This window comes from Halichoeres trimaculatus, unplaced genomic scaffold (genome assembly GCF_033239565.1).
Source record: "Halichoeres trimaculatus isolate MK-OKI-2021-1 unplaced genomic scaffold, fHalTri1.1 fHalTri1_scaffold_4, whole genome shotgun sequence".
NCBI lineage: Eukaryota > Metazoa > Chordata > Actinopteri > Labriformes > Labridae > Halichoeres > Halichoeres trimaculatus.
Window position 1 is genome coordinate 17,632,674 of NW_027437182.1, and position 15,849 is coordinate 17,648,522.

The following is a 15,849-nucleotide window of genomic DNA, read 5'->3' on the forward strand; positions in this document are numbered from 1 at the left end:
ATTTGGTTTACATATATTTGGAATGACTTTTCTTTTAAATCTATAGCTGAATGTATTAAATGAAACGTATTTACTTAATTATATCTAGGAATAGGAAAATAATTGCTTTCCCCTCACTCTCTTCTCACTGGTGTTTTATGTAATAATACCTCAGCAACAAAAATTAAAATATGAGAACCCATAGCTGAGAATGTTTCCTTAATTTAGTGCAGGAGTCTGCAACCTTTACTTTCGTAGGAACCATTTTCCCTCAGCTCACCTAAATAAAGGTCATTCAGGAGCCACAAAATCTACTTATCTTCACAGTAAAGGCTTTAAAGTGGATAAAAATCTAGACATAGTTAAAATGTAGTAAATAATTATGTAAACGAGAACTTTTTGAATTTATGAAACTGTATATGTGATGTCTTATTTTTTTATTTGTAATAAATTAGCAAAAATTTGAATTTTTGCTAAAATTGCACAAAATTAAATTATTTAATATTTGAAAAAAATGTCAAAAATGTGTGAAAATTAAGAAAATTGCAAAATTTAAAACAAAATTGAAAATGATTAAATTTGCAAAAAATTTTAACAATTTTAAAATTTAAAGAATTTGCAAAAACTTTAGAGAGAATACTACTATTTAAAAACATATGGAAAATATCGCTTAACTCTAATTGTTTTTTTTGTTTGCTAATGTCTTGCCACTTATCAAGTATGTATATTAAGCCAGCATGCTGGCAGTTAAACGAATCCATTCACACAGAATTAAAATCTCTGTAACCCTCTGTAAGAAAAATAAAAATTCTTTCGCTCAATAAAGTTTTTTCAAAGCTATGAGGAACCACTGCAAAGGGGTCAAAGAGCCGCATGAGGCTCCAGAGCCGCAGGTTGAAGACCCTTGATTTAGTGCCACTTTGCAAACTTGTTAAGAAGAAGTTATTGAACAGACAGCATCATTTTGGCATACAAATAGATTACCTCTTATTTCTTGTTCCACTTGTTAATGTTTTCATTAACAGCGCTCACTCCCCTTTGAGTTGAAAATGTCACACTCACTGCCTTTTTATTAATAATTGGTACTTTTCAATACTATCCAGGGTAAGATAAACAGAATAAGTGCTGTTTTAATATTTTGAAAACTGTCGTCAGTACAGTGCGTCTCCTCATCACTGTCATGACGATGGGTTTTGTGCACATGCTGATTGAGACTTTTTAATGATACTGACCTTCTCGTGGGGAGACACGTTGGAGGGGATCTGTGCCTGCTCGTTTTCTGTCAGCCAGTTCCGCCGAGCAAGCTCTTCCCACTCTGCCTGCATCTTATCCCAGAACTCAGTGTCTGACTGGAGGGACACAGGAGGAGGAGGAGGGGGAGTGAAGAGATGGGGAAGTGCGGGAGAGGAGGGAAAGGGTTATTACTGCACGGTAAAACAACAGCTCTTATAATATCCCATCATCCCTCTGTTGGAAATGTCACGTCTGTCAGGCTCAGTGGCTGTAATGTATGGACTCAGTAGCTCTGACTCACTACATTTGCAAGTCAAAGCAGAATATAAAGGAATGGGACCTCACATGCAAACGAAAGAATGAATGTTCTTTTTCATTCAGGTAATGGACACTTTTTGTTAATTATTCAATTATTCACAACTTCCTTTTGAGGAAACATCAGTAATGTTTACAGTAGTAGTCAGTAGTCACTTGTGCCTTTTCTTTGCTGGATAACAGCGTGCAGTCTTTTGTTGTAGTTCGTGATGAGTCTCTGATACATCACCAGAGGAATCCCGGCCCATCTGTCTGGCTAATCTTTTTACCTCCTCCAAATTTGATGTTCTTCTGATATAGGCCTTTATCTTCAATTCACCCCTTACAGGTTTTCAAATGGGTTTAAGTCAGGGCTTTGTGCAGGCTGGTTAATAACATTCACTTTGTTTTTCTGGAGGTAGCTCTTTACCAGGCGCGGCGCCTGTTTTGGTGTTTGTTTTATAGTGTTGGAGAGCAAATCAACAACCCAGATGCTGTTTTTCTGCTGAACTGAGGGAGCACTGAAGCATCCCCACAGCATGACACTCCCAACCCTGTGTTTCACTGTGGGGAGTGGACGGTGCTCTGTATGATTCTGCCTTCTTTCACCAAACGTACGCAATGTCTTTGTGGCCAAAGAGCTCCACTTTGGTCTAATTTGACCAACAAACACACTTCCAGTATACATAATGTTTCTCAAGGTTTTCCATAGCATGCTTCATTCTGGACTGAAGGCATCTCTTCTGTAGAAGAGAAGTTTTTCTTGGCCTGCATCCTTGCTATCCTAAGCTCTCAATTTTCAACCAACAGTTAACTTCAGCATGTAAATAAACCACTTGAAATTAAGACCGTTAACATAATAATTAGCATAAGCATAAATCAGCAGCTGCCATGCTTAAAATTGACCTCAGAATCAACCCCTCCCCCTTTGGTTCAACCAAAAAACTGATTTTTTTAAATAAAAATCCTCACTTTGGTGGATGGTAAAAGGCTCACAGGTTCGTGAAATAAGAGTGATTAAATAAAAGAGATCAGCAAGTGGACAGATATGAGGCAGACAGTCGTTTATAGCGGAGCAATCTGGTGTGTATCCAGAGAGGAATTACAACCGTTACTCGGTGCTCATGACTGCATCAATCTATGGACACTTACCAGACGGTGACATACCAGGACGTAAACATGAGACAACAACAGAGACCCTCCCAAACCAAGAAAAAGCACACAGACCGCGAGTCTAAGACCCGGTTTGTAATAAAATAACCAGAAAACTACGTCCAGAGAACCGCACCAAATCAGATAAAGGCGGCACATTTCACTATTCACTAGCAGACATCGCTGGTGTTTCAGTGTAAAGTGTGACCCTATGGTTAATCACCATAGACTGTACAATCACTGATAGTCACCAGTTAGCATGGTCGCTTTTAACTCCATGTCTCCTCTCCATCCACAAGATATCACTGACAGCATGTTGAAAAAAGGTCCAGTTTCAACACAGCCTTGGCTCTGAATTTCGGCAGGTTAATACACCTTCCCACACACAGGGGGCGGATCATACTCACGTGCAGATCAGACAGAGGGTGGGGGTAGTATGTTGCGTAGCGTGCGCAGTTAGCGTGAGAAAGCAGTGCGATACCAACATTAGCTATCGCCGAAGAGCCCAAAAGAAAAGGGACAGAAGAGCATAAAATGAAAAAGAAGGTCTATGACTTTAGAGGGAAGACCCGGGTCAACAATGGTGTGGCTTTCTGAAGGTGGAGGCAACTCCGCGATATAACAGAGCTGAAAACTGACGCGGATGTCGCCGTCTTTCTGCTGGACAGGTAAGCAATAGCTTTGTGGTGCTTCACATAACAGCAACAGCAGTCGGGTATTCATTTTATTGTCTAATCTGCCAAAATGTACTGTTGTTGTGATGTTATCAATTATGGCAGTCTAGTTGTGGCTACTGTTGTCTGATATATCAGTGTTATCAAAGAACAACGAAACCCAAACAATATTAGCGAGCTGAAGATAGAAACACCTTTAAAATAGCTGGAGCCGGCGAGTGTTACAGCTAAATCTCATGAGGACAGTGTCCTCCCACTGCGTCGTACAGGGGTCATGCGGGTCAAGTCTCTTTCAAGGGCAAGCTCAACAACCTGGGCCTTTCTTTTTTAGAGCATCGCACGTCTTTGTTCGGAAAATATTAAAATATATCTAAATATTATAACATCTTTTGCTACAATACTACTGATATCCGTCACACTACTACTACTTTCAAAGCAGTAAATACGGCTTCACGTATCATAGCTAAGCGAACTGACCCTCGAGCGTTCACTGGTCGGGCCTCCGCCATGTTGGTCAGCTACGCAGTTTCTACGATCGTTTCCATGACGATGCACGTCCATCATCTTTCGCGCGTGGAGCCAGGGGTGGGGTATGGAAGGAGAGGCGGGTCTAAATTTGTTTATCAACAATCTCTCCACTCGTTTTCTCCCAGACCGCTAAGTACACTTTTAAAAACGCTTGTTCGTCTGAATGAATGGAGCTAAACGTTGCTTCTGCAGTCAGGATGCCTGCGCAACAGCGGTCCCCAACCTGTCTTGCGCCATGGACCGGTTTAATGTCAGACAATATTTTCACAGACCAGCTATTCTTCTGTCTCCTCACTGACACAGAAACTTTCCTAAGATGTTTGTGTATTGTCCATTTTGCCAGCTAGATTCTGGTTCTAATTCTGGCACTTTTATTGCTCATTTGCACATCTGCACATTGCACTTTTAGATTACTTGGTAGTAATTTTCCACTTTGGAATGAGCTCTGAACTAAACTTATTGTTTTTGTGTATTTTCATGTTTTTAACTTTTATGTTTTTTTTTTAACCCTGTTGGTTTTACCTTGTCTTTGTGTAGCAAAACTAATTTCCCTCCACGGGACAAGAGATTCTGATTCTGATAGCTTGGGTTTGGCGTCAAGAATGAGTCTTAGACGGGTACGACAGAGAGAATCCGTTCATTTTTCAAAATAAAATATCATTCAGCATCAGATAATAAATCAGACTGAAATAATTTAAGTAGAGTATTTTTTATGTGCAGCCTGGTACTGGTCCACGGCCCAGGGGTTGGGGTCCACTGCTCTTTACAATATGGTACACAGGATGTGTCCTCAAAACAGAGAATAGCTGACTTGAGGTCACAGGTACAGAAAAAGCTGCAGGCTCGTGCAAAGCAACATTACATTCCCATTTTGTAAAAAAAATAAGCATAATGTGCCTACATTCATTTTAATATTCATTACCACCATATCCTAATATGACAATGTGAATACGAATATTATTAACGTCTTAATTTTATGCTGATAGTAAACAGTATTCATTAATATGGAAGTACTGTTAGCAACAGTCGCTTTGCAGTTCAGTGGAGAGGTTAACATAAGAGAGCACGTGCATACAGAAAAGGGTGCACATTTCAAGCTGCTACATTAGATTCCTGTCAGAGTTAGCTGTACACTTCAGCTGTCATCGGTGTCAAAAGGGTTTCAGACTACAATGTGAAACTAAATGTTCTGCTCACACTAATGCTGTTTGGATGATGAGTTTTCTGTGTTCCAAACTTGAAGATATTGAATAAATTTTTATTGTGGTACTTTGCCTCTGGATTACAGTGTGGGTTGTAATTTATTAGATTTGCCAAGCAGTTTAGCTCAGTATGAGATGATGTCCTGAGATTCAGATTAAACCAAGGGAGAAGCTTGGGAAAGATGCAGTCAGAGCCAGTGGTGTTGTGGTGAAGAAGAAGGGAATATTTTAAATACATTTTCGAATAGTCACTAAAAGTGAAGTTCTTGTTTGTACAAATTCAACACCCTGTGCAAATTTTGTTAATAAGTTCACTGAGTTTTTACTTATTCAAAGCAAATTAAAATTGTGTGTAAAAAATGTACTGGCAACTTCTTGTTACAGCATATCTTTAATAGCATTTTGTGATGCCTAATGTATAATTTTTAAAAAAAATCTCAGATAAAGTGCTACAACTAGAGCAGTCATGACTTTACTGACAGAGACAGGATTATGAGCGTTAGTTTATCTCTTCTCACTTTGACTAGTGCAACACTGTTTATCTGCTTTAGCAAAGAGGAGTTGAAAAGACTTCAAGAATGCTTAAAAAGCTGCAAGATAAAGTCAGTCTAAAACACATCCACACAGTGTGTTTTCTGTTTTACCTTCCTCTCATTACATCTTCTTATATTATGACTAAGGACTTTGGGCCAAACCTCATACCTCAATATTTTTGGATACTATTCTTTCACCAGTCACTGATATCGATGCTTATTTATCCTATTTAGCTGGATCACTGTCTGGATACTGGATCCTTTTAAAGGATTCTTCATCACTGTGAGATAGGGCCATTTTCACCATATGTTTATATAACTCCACAATAAATGGTCTGATTGCTTTGCCAGAGAATACAAGACAGAGTCACGATAATTTCTGACAGATGTAAAAGTACGATCCAGATCCTGGCAATATTCTGGATACTAGGTTCTGAATATGAAATATGTATTGGGTCATCATAATTTTTAACACTGCCAGGTAAAAAAAAATGTCATACAAACCCGCAATTAACACCAAATTGTAGCAGACAGTCTGCTGGAAGGGAGTATAACATTAAAGTAGGACTAAAGTGTTGCGTGACAATCACAGTATGCTTGGCAGAGATCTGTGCTCTCTGAGTGCTTTTCTAGTTACTGTTAATACTTCCTTAAACATAACAGATGAAAGTGTAAAAAAAAAGCTTGTAGTGGAATTCCACACAGTGCTTACTCCTGTGAATAGAGAATTAAGTGTTCTGACATTTGCATTGAATTAAGTAACTGTGGCGCAATGGCAGTGTTCAGCCACATCAGCTGGGTGGCTCTAAGAATGGCGATGTAACTTAATAGATCCGTTTACTGGTCTGAATTATATTAGAAGTTTTATTCTGATAAAGACTTCTGCCCCAAGTTGATGACACCTTTTGAGCTTTGGGATGGCATGTAATGGCACTTCCATTAATTGGTGCTTGGAGCAACGAGTGTTTGAAGCAGATCAAGATGATAGATATGATGGTCTCAATCTAATGCACATATAAAATGTATTTTCTGGTCCAACCCTGTTTCAAAGTGTGTGACAGAAAACTTTTTTTTTCCTCCTTAAAACTATAAATGCAGTGTTGCAAATGCTCTGTGTGTTTTTAGGCCACCTTGGTTAGATGAAGCTCTTCATAGAATCACAACACCCTGCAGAGCTGAAGCTATTTACCAAGAATTCACTGCAGTGTTTTTCAAGGTGGAGTCTTGGGTGAATGTTTTCTGGTTGCCTGGGCCACAGAATCTGCCTCTGGCGAGGATGAGCACAATACCCTTGACCTCTAAGCTCATCCTGGAATCAATGAGACGCAGATAAGCGGAAAAGGAGATATTGTCAAGTGTGTTTTCAACATGACGTTGTGACATGGACATGCACTGCAGAGAATATTCATAGTGATACATTTTCTGGATTGACTTTAATTTGAGTCAAAGTCTCATTGAGAAAACCAGCTGAGTGAAACATCTGCTCCCCTGATCTGAGCATACAGGACTGTTATTACAGAGCTAACATCACGCATGTTTTTCACATGAAGTTTTTTTCCCCACTGGCCCAGTCCATGAGTCTTGGCTGTCTTCTTTTCATAGCAGAACAAACCAGGAAAAATAATGCCAAACAGAGCAGAAGAGCCCCACGTGACTTACTGAGTCCTGTGAAGTCAGAAACTCATCAGATCACAACAGCACTGTGTAAAGTGAATGTGTGTAACACTGTAGAGAGGTGCAGGGTCATAAAAATGTACTGTGACAGTGTGTGTTTGTCAAAGCTCTCCTCATTTCTACATCTGTGAGGTGTGGGATTGACATGGAGGCCAGGGTGCAGCTCTCAGCGGTGAGAGATGAGGAGCTGCTGATTCTGACAAGTTGCTTGTTGGTGGGAAGCTCAAGATCACAACACTTTTCAGGGGAAATACGTTATAGTTCAAAGCCAGATATTTCAGATTTTAAAAGGTAATGGATATGTTAAGACTTTATTTTTGAGGATTATTCCAATTTTGATAATCCAATAGAATAACGGGATTATTGTTGAGGATGAACCTAATTGATAGCACCTGTCACTTATCAAAATCCACTGATAACCACTTGCCTAAATACAGTACGGTCTCAAATGTGCAAAAGTAAAAAGAGAATTCTATTTGAGAAAATATGACCTAAAAAATGGTATGGATGCATGAACTGTGTGAACCCGGCAGTGTTTGAGTAAATGTATCACTGCTCAGCCCAGCACTGCTCCTGCTCTCCACAAATCTTCAGCTCATGTGAATGGTTTTCTTGCTGCAGTTATTTTACTCATTTGCATAATAGAGTCACTATTATTTCATTATTTCTCATTGTGCTGTGCGCCAGTATGTGCCCGGTGACCCAGTCCATCATCTGATTATCTTGCTCGTGTAGCCGGTCTATTGTTTGCACTGTGAAATTCCATCTGGCAAATGATTTGTTGGCTCCTTAATTGCGCCAACAGTGTCAACAAATTGCTTGCAGAATTGAAATAAAGTAAAGATATTGACGTGTTTTGAATTTACATCATGCTCTGTAATTTTTTTGTACCTCTGTGATGGGCGTTCTCTTCTGACATTGGCAGTTTAATTATGTGGAACAGAAAAGATACAGTGTGGTAATTTACATCCCGTGTATCACTGCGGTGAAGCCAGAGCTGCGGCTCTAATCTAGCTGCTCTGATGAAATGTTACAGGAAAATGGTTTAAGAAATGGATTGAGTCCTGACTGCCTCCTTCCGCGAAATCTATCAGCACAGTCTGAGATGAACTGAGAAGGTGGAGGTGAGCTGTGTGTTCTTTATTTACCTTGTGAATAAATTGTTCACAACAAAAAATGATAATATTATTTCCTACTTGGACAGCACTTACTTCTACTGTCTTCATCACACTCCTTAAATAAAAACAGAGTATTCAAACTTTCGTGTGAATGTTGTTAGTGTCTCTGATTCAGATGTTCTGAATTTACAGAGCTTGACACATTTATAGAACACCACCCAGTGTAAGGTGTTAACCACCATTGGCCTACATTAACAGTTCATAGTTGACTAACAAAACACTTTTTATGTATCTTTAATAGTTAACCTACAAGAGGGGCACACTCTCGAATCAAAACAATATTTATTTCAGAATATGATTATTGTTGTTATCCGTGAATTCTCAAATCCACTGTTTTACAAGACAGCAGAAAGATAATAGAGCATATTATTATTTTTAGATTGACAAAATATAGTTATTTACTTGTAGTCCTGAACAGAAAATCTTGTTTTAGTGGTTCATTTCTGACTTCTCAGAGAATTCAAGTTTTCTGGCTCAAATAATTTGGGTATAACAACATAAAATCAGTTGGAAATTCCTCTCCCCTGTTCAAAATGGTGGAGAGAAAGGAAATCGAGAGTTAAGCACCTCATGATGCTGTTTTTTTTTCTCATTTTCATGACAGGTGACCTTTTACATTTATATTTGTTAAGCACTTTTACCAACTCCAGATAAGGGCTTTCACTCACATGAACTATTAAGAATGGATATTGGTTTGGGCCCTGAGTTAATAGCCAACTAGTCACCTGCAAAGAAAAGTCAGCAGAAACCCAAAAGAAGTGATGAAGACAGGCTTTCTTAGGTAACCTAGAAGAATGAATCATCTTATATGACCAAACTAAGGTTCACCCATACTGACCAATAAAGTCAGTTATTCCTTTAAGAGCATTTCTTTCCTTTTTTTTCTTAAAAGGGGACATATCATGCTTGTTTCTCCTTTTCACTATGCCAGACTAGGATGCCTGTAAAGCATTTCTGCCCTCAGTACAAGTCATTTAGTTCCTTCATTGCCCCACAATAGCGTTCTCAATATCCTCAGTTTAGGCCATTCTGAAGATCTCGTTGAAACGCTCCGAGAATGACCTCCAGTAACCTCACAATGTCACAGCCCTTTGTGCTCTGATTGGTCAGTGCTATCAGAGGGGCGGAGGGGGTAGAGCCAGGGGGCGGTTTTCGCAGCATGGCAGTATTTACAGTTTCGCCACATTGAATGGAGCAGACCGAGCGAGTTTGCTGTTCGCCAAAACTTCACTGTAAGACATTGATAGCACTAATAAATGGCAGAATGTAGGATACGTCCTTTTGTATTGGACCCCGAGTCAGACCCGGACGGTTCTGCAGCTCAGGAGGAAGAAAATCCACCTCCACACAGATCATCTCAGGACACTTCAGTGTGGCGAGTCAAACCGGTACTGTAACATGTATAGTTTATACGTGGAAATATAGGCAGACTTCACCAATAAACTATTTCTACAACAGGGCTCCATCCTGCTCCTTCACTTTTCTCTGTCTGTTTTATCCATCATGCTGAAAGTGTAGTCTAAAGATCGCCTCTACCGTCAGTTCGTCACTATGTTAGCACTCAGTCAAGTTAGCCAGAGCTAGTAGGGAGCTTTGTTTATACTCAGCTCTTGGTGGGTGTATCCCTCGGTGGCGGTTGTGTGACTAACTGACTTCACAGAGGAGGAGCTACTTTATCAGATTACTCCAATAAAAAGAGAGGATCCTAATGTCGTCATGAAGGTCGAAATCTAGAAGCCAAACGTCAATGACCTATTTTCAGAGGCATCAAATCTCGTTCTAAGATATCAGAAAAAATACAATATCTCATTTTTTGAAAATTCAGGGGGTGAAAGGTCTCATTTTCAACTTTATTATTTTATATGTAAGTATTAAATCACGGATCAGCATTATATGTCCCCTTTAAAAACACTTTTTTTAAGTTTTGATAATTGCAAATACAGATAAGAAATATTTTTCCCCTAACCAAATGTTAGTTTTACCACAGTTGAAAAGAATGGATGGACTGAATTTCTGTTGATTTATTGAATCTGTAACATTTTTAATTTTCTAGAATGATGCTCAATTGTATTTCTCAACGCGTGTTTCCCAGACTGCATCTGTTTGTGCAGTTTGGCTCGTTAATCTTTCTCAGCCTCTAGAGATAATCTGAGTACTTGAATGGAGTTTACTTATCCACTTTGCCCGCAGGGTTAACCAGAGAAAAGTGCCATTATTTACCCGTGACACTGGGTAGGAAAAAAAAAAGCTCTCCTCATCTCTGGGTACGACTGGCCTGGCCTTTCAATGTTAATGACACACACACACACACACACACACACACACACACACACACACACACACACACACACACACACACACACACTATGTGCTGCACAGGCTCAGGCAGAGGGATGAAAATAGGAAGCTGGAGTCCGATAATGTCACTCAGACATGAATCGAATACACTTCCACAGACAAAGTGCTGTGAGTGCGTTTTGGCCGGCGATGTGATGACTCGCTGTACGAGTTTTGCAGAAAATTAGAATACTGTGGAAGATTCAATATTTTCCATCCATGTAAATATGCCAGAGTTAGCCATAAGGATAAGACCTTCCGCAGGACCTTGTGTTTGCACATTGCTCTTAGTGGTGCATTTTGATTCGCTTGCATTATTTATTTGTGACTGACAGTGAACCCACAAGAAACAAAACAAGGTAGCAAACCTTTCCGCTGGGGTGGACAAGAGGCAACAACTCAAGCTTTTTGAAACATTTAAACATTCTATATCAAACCAAACAACTAGTTAATTATCCTCATCTCTGAAAGGCTGTAGCTCTATTGGAAAAAAACAGAGTTCATCTGTCTGCTTGGGGACACATTCGTTGAAATTATTGAGGGAGGTAAAAGCATTACTCTGATTTTTCCATCCACGTTTCCCCAGAAGACCTTTAGGGTTATCACCACTGACCTTTTGATCAGAGCAGCATCTCTAACTTAGGCACCTGCACTACCTCTGCAATCTCTCTATGAAGCACAGCTGCCCCAGAACAATATTGTGGTGATAAAATTGAACCTGTTGTGTGCTGCTGTTTTAATCAAACAAGAGGCCACACAGTCACCTTCATCTCGTCTTCACTGCCACTGTGGGAGAGCTTTCCCAGGCTCTAAATCATTGTTTCCTGCAGACACAGTTGTACTCATAGCTGTTGTAGTGATTCTCCTTTTAAGAGGATGAATGTATTTTCATCAGCTCAGAATAACTGACAGTACTCTTATATGATGTGGAAAGTCACTTACCTACTCTAACAGCTCACTTAACAGTTGCTTTTTAAGAAATCGAGGCTGATTCTCCTCTTGGCCCACTGCCCTTTTATTCTACTTTCTCAAAGATCTCAGCGTGTAAAGGAATAAAATCTTGATTTTCTCAAACTGATTATACTAGGGAGCCCATTTCCTGCTTCTTCTATTTGTCCTAATTTTTGTCTTCTTTTACATTCGGCTGTGATGTCTAATTGAATGAATTGGTAAGAAGGCACTGTGCTGATTTAATGTTCTCTTCGCCATCTGAGCCATCTCTACCTCCATGTCTCTGTGAGTATGAAGGAGCTTGCATATGCTCAGCTACTTAGATGATGATTATCTGATTGTGGGCTCTGACATTGGCAGCTGAAGCCAAAAATGGCAGACTACTTGCACCAGAGCTCCAGAGTGGAGCCCAGCACTCAGGCTGCTGCTCGATTGAAGCTTTGAGATACTGTTACCAATCGATGCTCCATGCTTGGATGCTTGCTCAGAAGGATCTTCAGAGTCAAATTCTCTACCTGGCCCCTAGCTGATGCATCTTCTAAAACTGTGCTGTAATTTGGCAGGATGCAGCTTACACAAGATGTTACATCATTTCTAACTTTAGGGAGGGATCCCTGAGTGGGTTGCCCACTACTCTGCGGCTGTTCCTCTCACTTTCTTATCACCTTCCTGTCCCTGCTCCATTATTTAGTGACCATTACACATAGCTTACTGTGCAACAGCCTACTGTAGCTCTCAGTAGAGCTGAGATATCCCAATAGTGCAGGGCTTACTCCTTTTTTAGGGGAAAGAAGATGTCTATTGAGTGGTGGAGTGCAAGTAAAAGAAAACTTAACTTTCCTTGTTATCTAAACTCCAGCACAGCAAAAAAGGGACTCTCCTGACTTTTTTTAGACTCTCTGCTATTTGTTTTTGGGCCCTGGATGATGTAACCTTTCAAAAATATCTTGCACCAAAAGAAAACCACAAGTATTCACACTTTCTGAAAAATAGATGAAGAAAACTAATTTAACTGTGGGTAAAAATTCTTTTTCTTCTTGTTTTTGGATCAAATAGCAACTGAACATGTAATGACACTGAGGGGGTAGAAGTTAAACTGCTTTGAGCTTCAGAGAAAATTATGTTTGCTGAGCTGCAAGAGGTTTGCCTGGGGTGACCACAATCTGTAAACCCAAAAAGAGGACACCAGCCTCTCAAAAATACTGCAAAAACACACACACACACACACACATATATATATATATATATATATATATATATATATATATATATATATATATAAAAATCAAAAAACAACAAAGAAGCGTTATAAAACATCGATAAATCTTTATTTGTATAGCGCCAAATCATAACAAACAATATCTCAAGACACTTACCAAAAACATTAACAGGTCTCGACCTGTTGTGTTAAAAAATTAACAGTTATGTTCATTTGAAACATTTTTTTTCTGTTTGGAGGGAAAAGTACTGATAATCCCTGTGTATCATGGTTTTCCAAATCTCCAGAACTTTCCACATAGGTGCCATGTTTGCAGACAGTACAAAGTGCTTCCCACTGATCACAACCTCGAAGGAAAGAGATACTTTTTTGCAGTTTGTCTGTGAAAGTGAATTTACACTTTGGCATTTTCCGTCAGGGCATGTTTTCTGTTTGATCTGAGAGGAATAGTGTCCTGGGTCCTGCATGCTATGACTCATGTGGCCTGCAAGCTCAACATCTTGGCAGGTAGGTACATCAGAATAATGCCAGTGGCCCAGTGCAGCACTTTATTATAAATACTGGACTATACTAGATATATACTAGACTGCATATGGAGTGGACAGTGTGGCTCCGCCATTTATCATTGTACGGTTTGGAAGCCCAAATACCACCGTCACAGGTGCAGCCATTGGTAGCAATTGCATCCAGAGTCTGCGCAGTAGAGACGATGAGGGATTCTGAGAGAATCTGAGTGGAGCTGCGCAACAAAAAAAAAGATATTTTTTTCTTTCGGGAGTCTAATCACTGACTCTACCTGACATATTTCACAATCCCCGAATAAATACACAAGAACAGCAGTTGTCAATCATCCCAAAACGTTATGTAAAGCCTAATTTTTAATCTCGTATAACTACTGAAAACTACGTTTTTCAGAAAAAAGAGGACTTGAATACAAGGCAGCCAAATGTTATCTTCAAATCACAACAACAATCGGACGTGAGAAACATTTCTACAAGGAGTATTAATTTTTAAAAGTTTGACCACAGCCCATCTGGAATGGCTGGAAGGCTGGATTTTTTAACCTGTACTGCAGCCAGTCACCAGGGGCAGCAGTTTTTGTGGAGACCTCACTTTGAGCCAAGCAACAGACGTCCATTTTTTTTTTTACAGTCTATGGTTACGACCAAAAAGGAGGACATGCCTGTGCAAAAGAGGACCTATAGTCACCCTAGTTTACATGATATTTACTATGATTCTCACCGTCCTGCAGATAGAGTATCCATGCATAGTTTCCATACCGTCATGGTGTACCCAAGGGTGACCATATTTTGATTTCCAAAAAAGAGGACAATGGCACTGGCCTCGAGGCACAAATTCAGACAGGCTTCTTATGTTCTTAATATTTTCACTGCCCCGTGGTTACTCCCGTCTGTGGAAACACCACAGTACTGGATTTTTTTGAGTGCTTCATGAGACACTGAGACATATGTGCCAGCTTTGCACACGGTACACTCCGCCTCCCACTTGTCCCGACCGGGACGGTATGTCAGAATTTTTTTTTTTTGCAGTTCATCTGTGAAGCTGCACTTACGCTTAGGCATCTTCCGTGCAATACAGCTCCGTTGTCTAAACAGCCCCCTGTCTTCTCCGCTCTCCATCTATGTCTCTCTCTCTCACCTTCTCTCTGATCCTCCCACTCTCTATGTGTGTGTGCACGCGCAGAGCAGACCTGCCCACAAGGCAGCCTCTCGGTAAGTGATGCGCATCATAGTATTGTTTGCAAGCGCCAGTCAATTTACGGACACGCGCAATGGTCCTATGAAAATCAGTGAACACTGGACATTTTCGTGAATTTATCAAACCCGCCCGGACACCCCGGACAGGACGTAAAAAGTGGACATGTCTGGGCAAAAGAGGACGCTTGGTCACTCTAGTGTACCCCATACACCACACGCCTGAAATCCACAAGAACTTCCAGCATTTCTCACAACTTGACAAAAGGAGAGTGTCAATACGCTGTGCTTTGCAGAATTGAGTCATATCTAATTACTTTAAGTTCTCCATCCCCTGTGGTATCTGATGTCTGGCCCTATAATGGCTGACCTATTTTACCTTCATATTGTTAGCCAGCTGGGTGTTGTGAAAAATTTTCTGGGTCAAACACCCTGTGAACTTGAGAGTGCAAATTATAGCACGGACAATTAAACTGTCCACCAGCACCACAGGAGTGAATACATTGCATGAAGCACAAAAGCGATCATTTGACAAGGCAATGAAAGGGCTGAGGGAGTTGAATAGAAATCAGCTCCACAGGATTTCATGTAGGTGTTTTCAAATCAGGGGCAATTAAAGGCTACATGTGTAGCTGCATTGTTAATGTGATACTACCAAAGCTTGTTCTGGTTTAAAGGTTTTATGATTCAAGGTCCTGTGTGACACTTCCTTTTTTTGTGTTGAATTTGGGACCCCTGTGAACAAGACAGTGGCCTTTTATCTCTTTGCTGCTACACGTGTAAGTGGAACTTATAGAAAAAAAAAAAGTTTTGAAGAAGATCTGTGAAGGAGCCATGTAAGAAATTAGACAGGCCTTCAGCCTATTCACTATCAGCTATAGGGGGTCCACTTGTCAATCAGGTGAGCTGAGCCTCTGATTGTGTAAGCACTCGTGTTCTTAAAGGATAAGTTCGGTTTATACAGCTTTTATATTGTTTATAGAATGAAGTAGAACAAAATACTCACCCAGAAGGCTTTCCTGATCCAAGCAGTGCTTTGGGAGATATTTAGATCCAAAATCGTGACGTCTGTTTAATGGGATCCATCGGGGCATAGACAGCACTGCTCCTAAAACTGCATTAATCGTCCAAAAACTCGTGTTTTTCACCAATATTCCATCATGGTCCACTCCGGGTTAGT

At 40.1% G+C, this 15,849-nt stretch overlaps 1 protein-coding gene across 3 annotated transcripts in view; it reads right to left on the bottom strand.

The window, feature by feature from the left end:
- Nucleotides 1–15,849, bottom strand: part of pex5la (peroxisomal biogenesis factor 5-like a) — a 104,099-nt gene that overhangs the window by 19,042 nt on the left and 69,208 nt on the right. For all 3 annotated transcript variants that reach the window (XM_074667544.1, XM_074667543.1, XM_074667541.1), the window contains one exon: nucleotides 1,212–1,328. In XM_074667544.1, coding sequence (XP_074523645.1) covers nucleotides 1,212–1,328 — 117 coding nt within the window. The remainder of the gene's footprint in view (nucleotides 1–1,211; nucleotides 1,329–15,849) is intronic.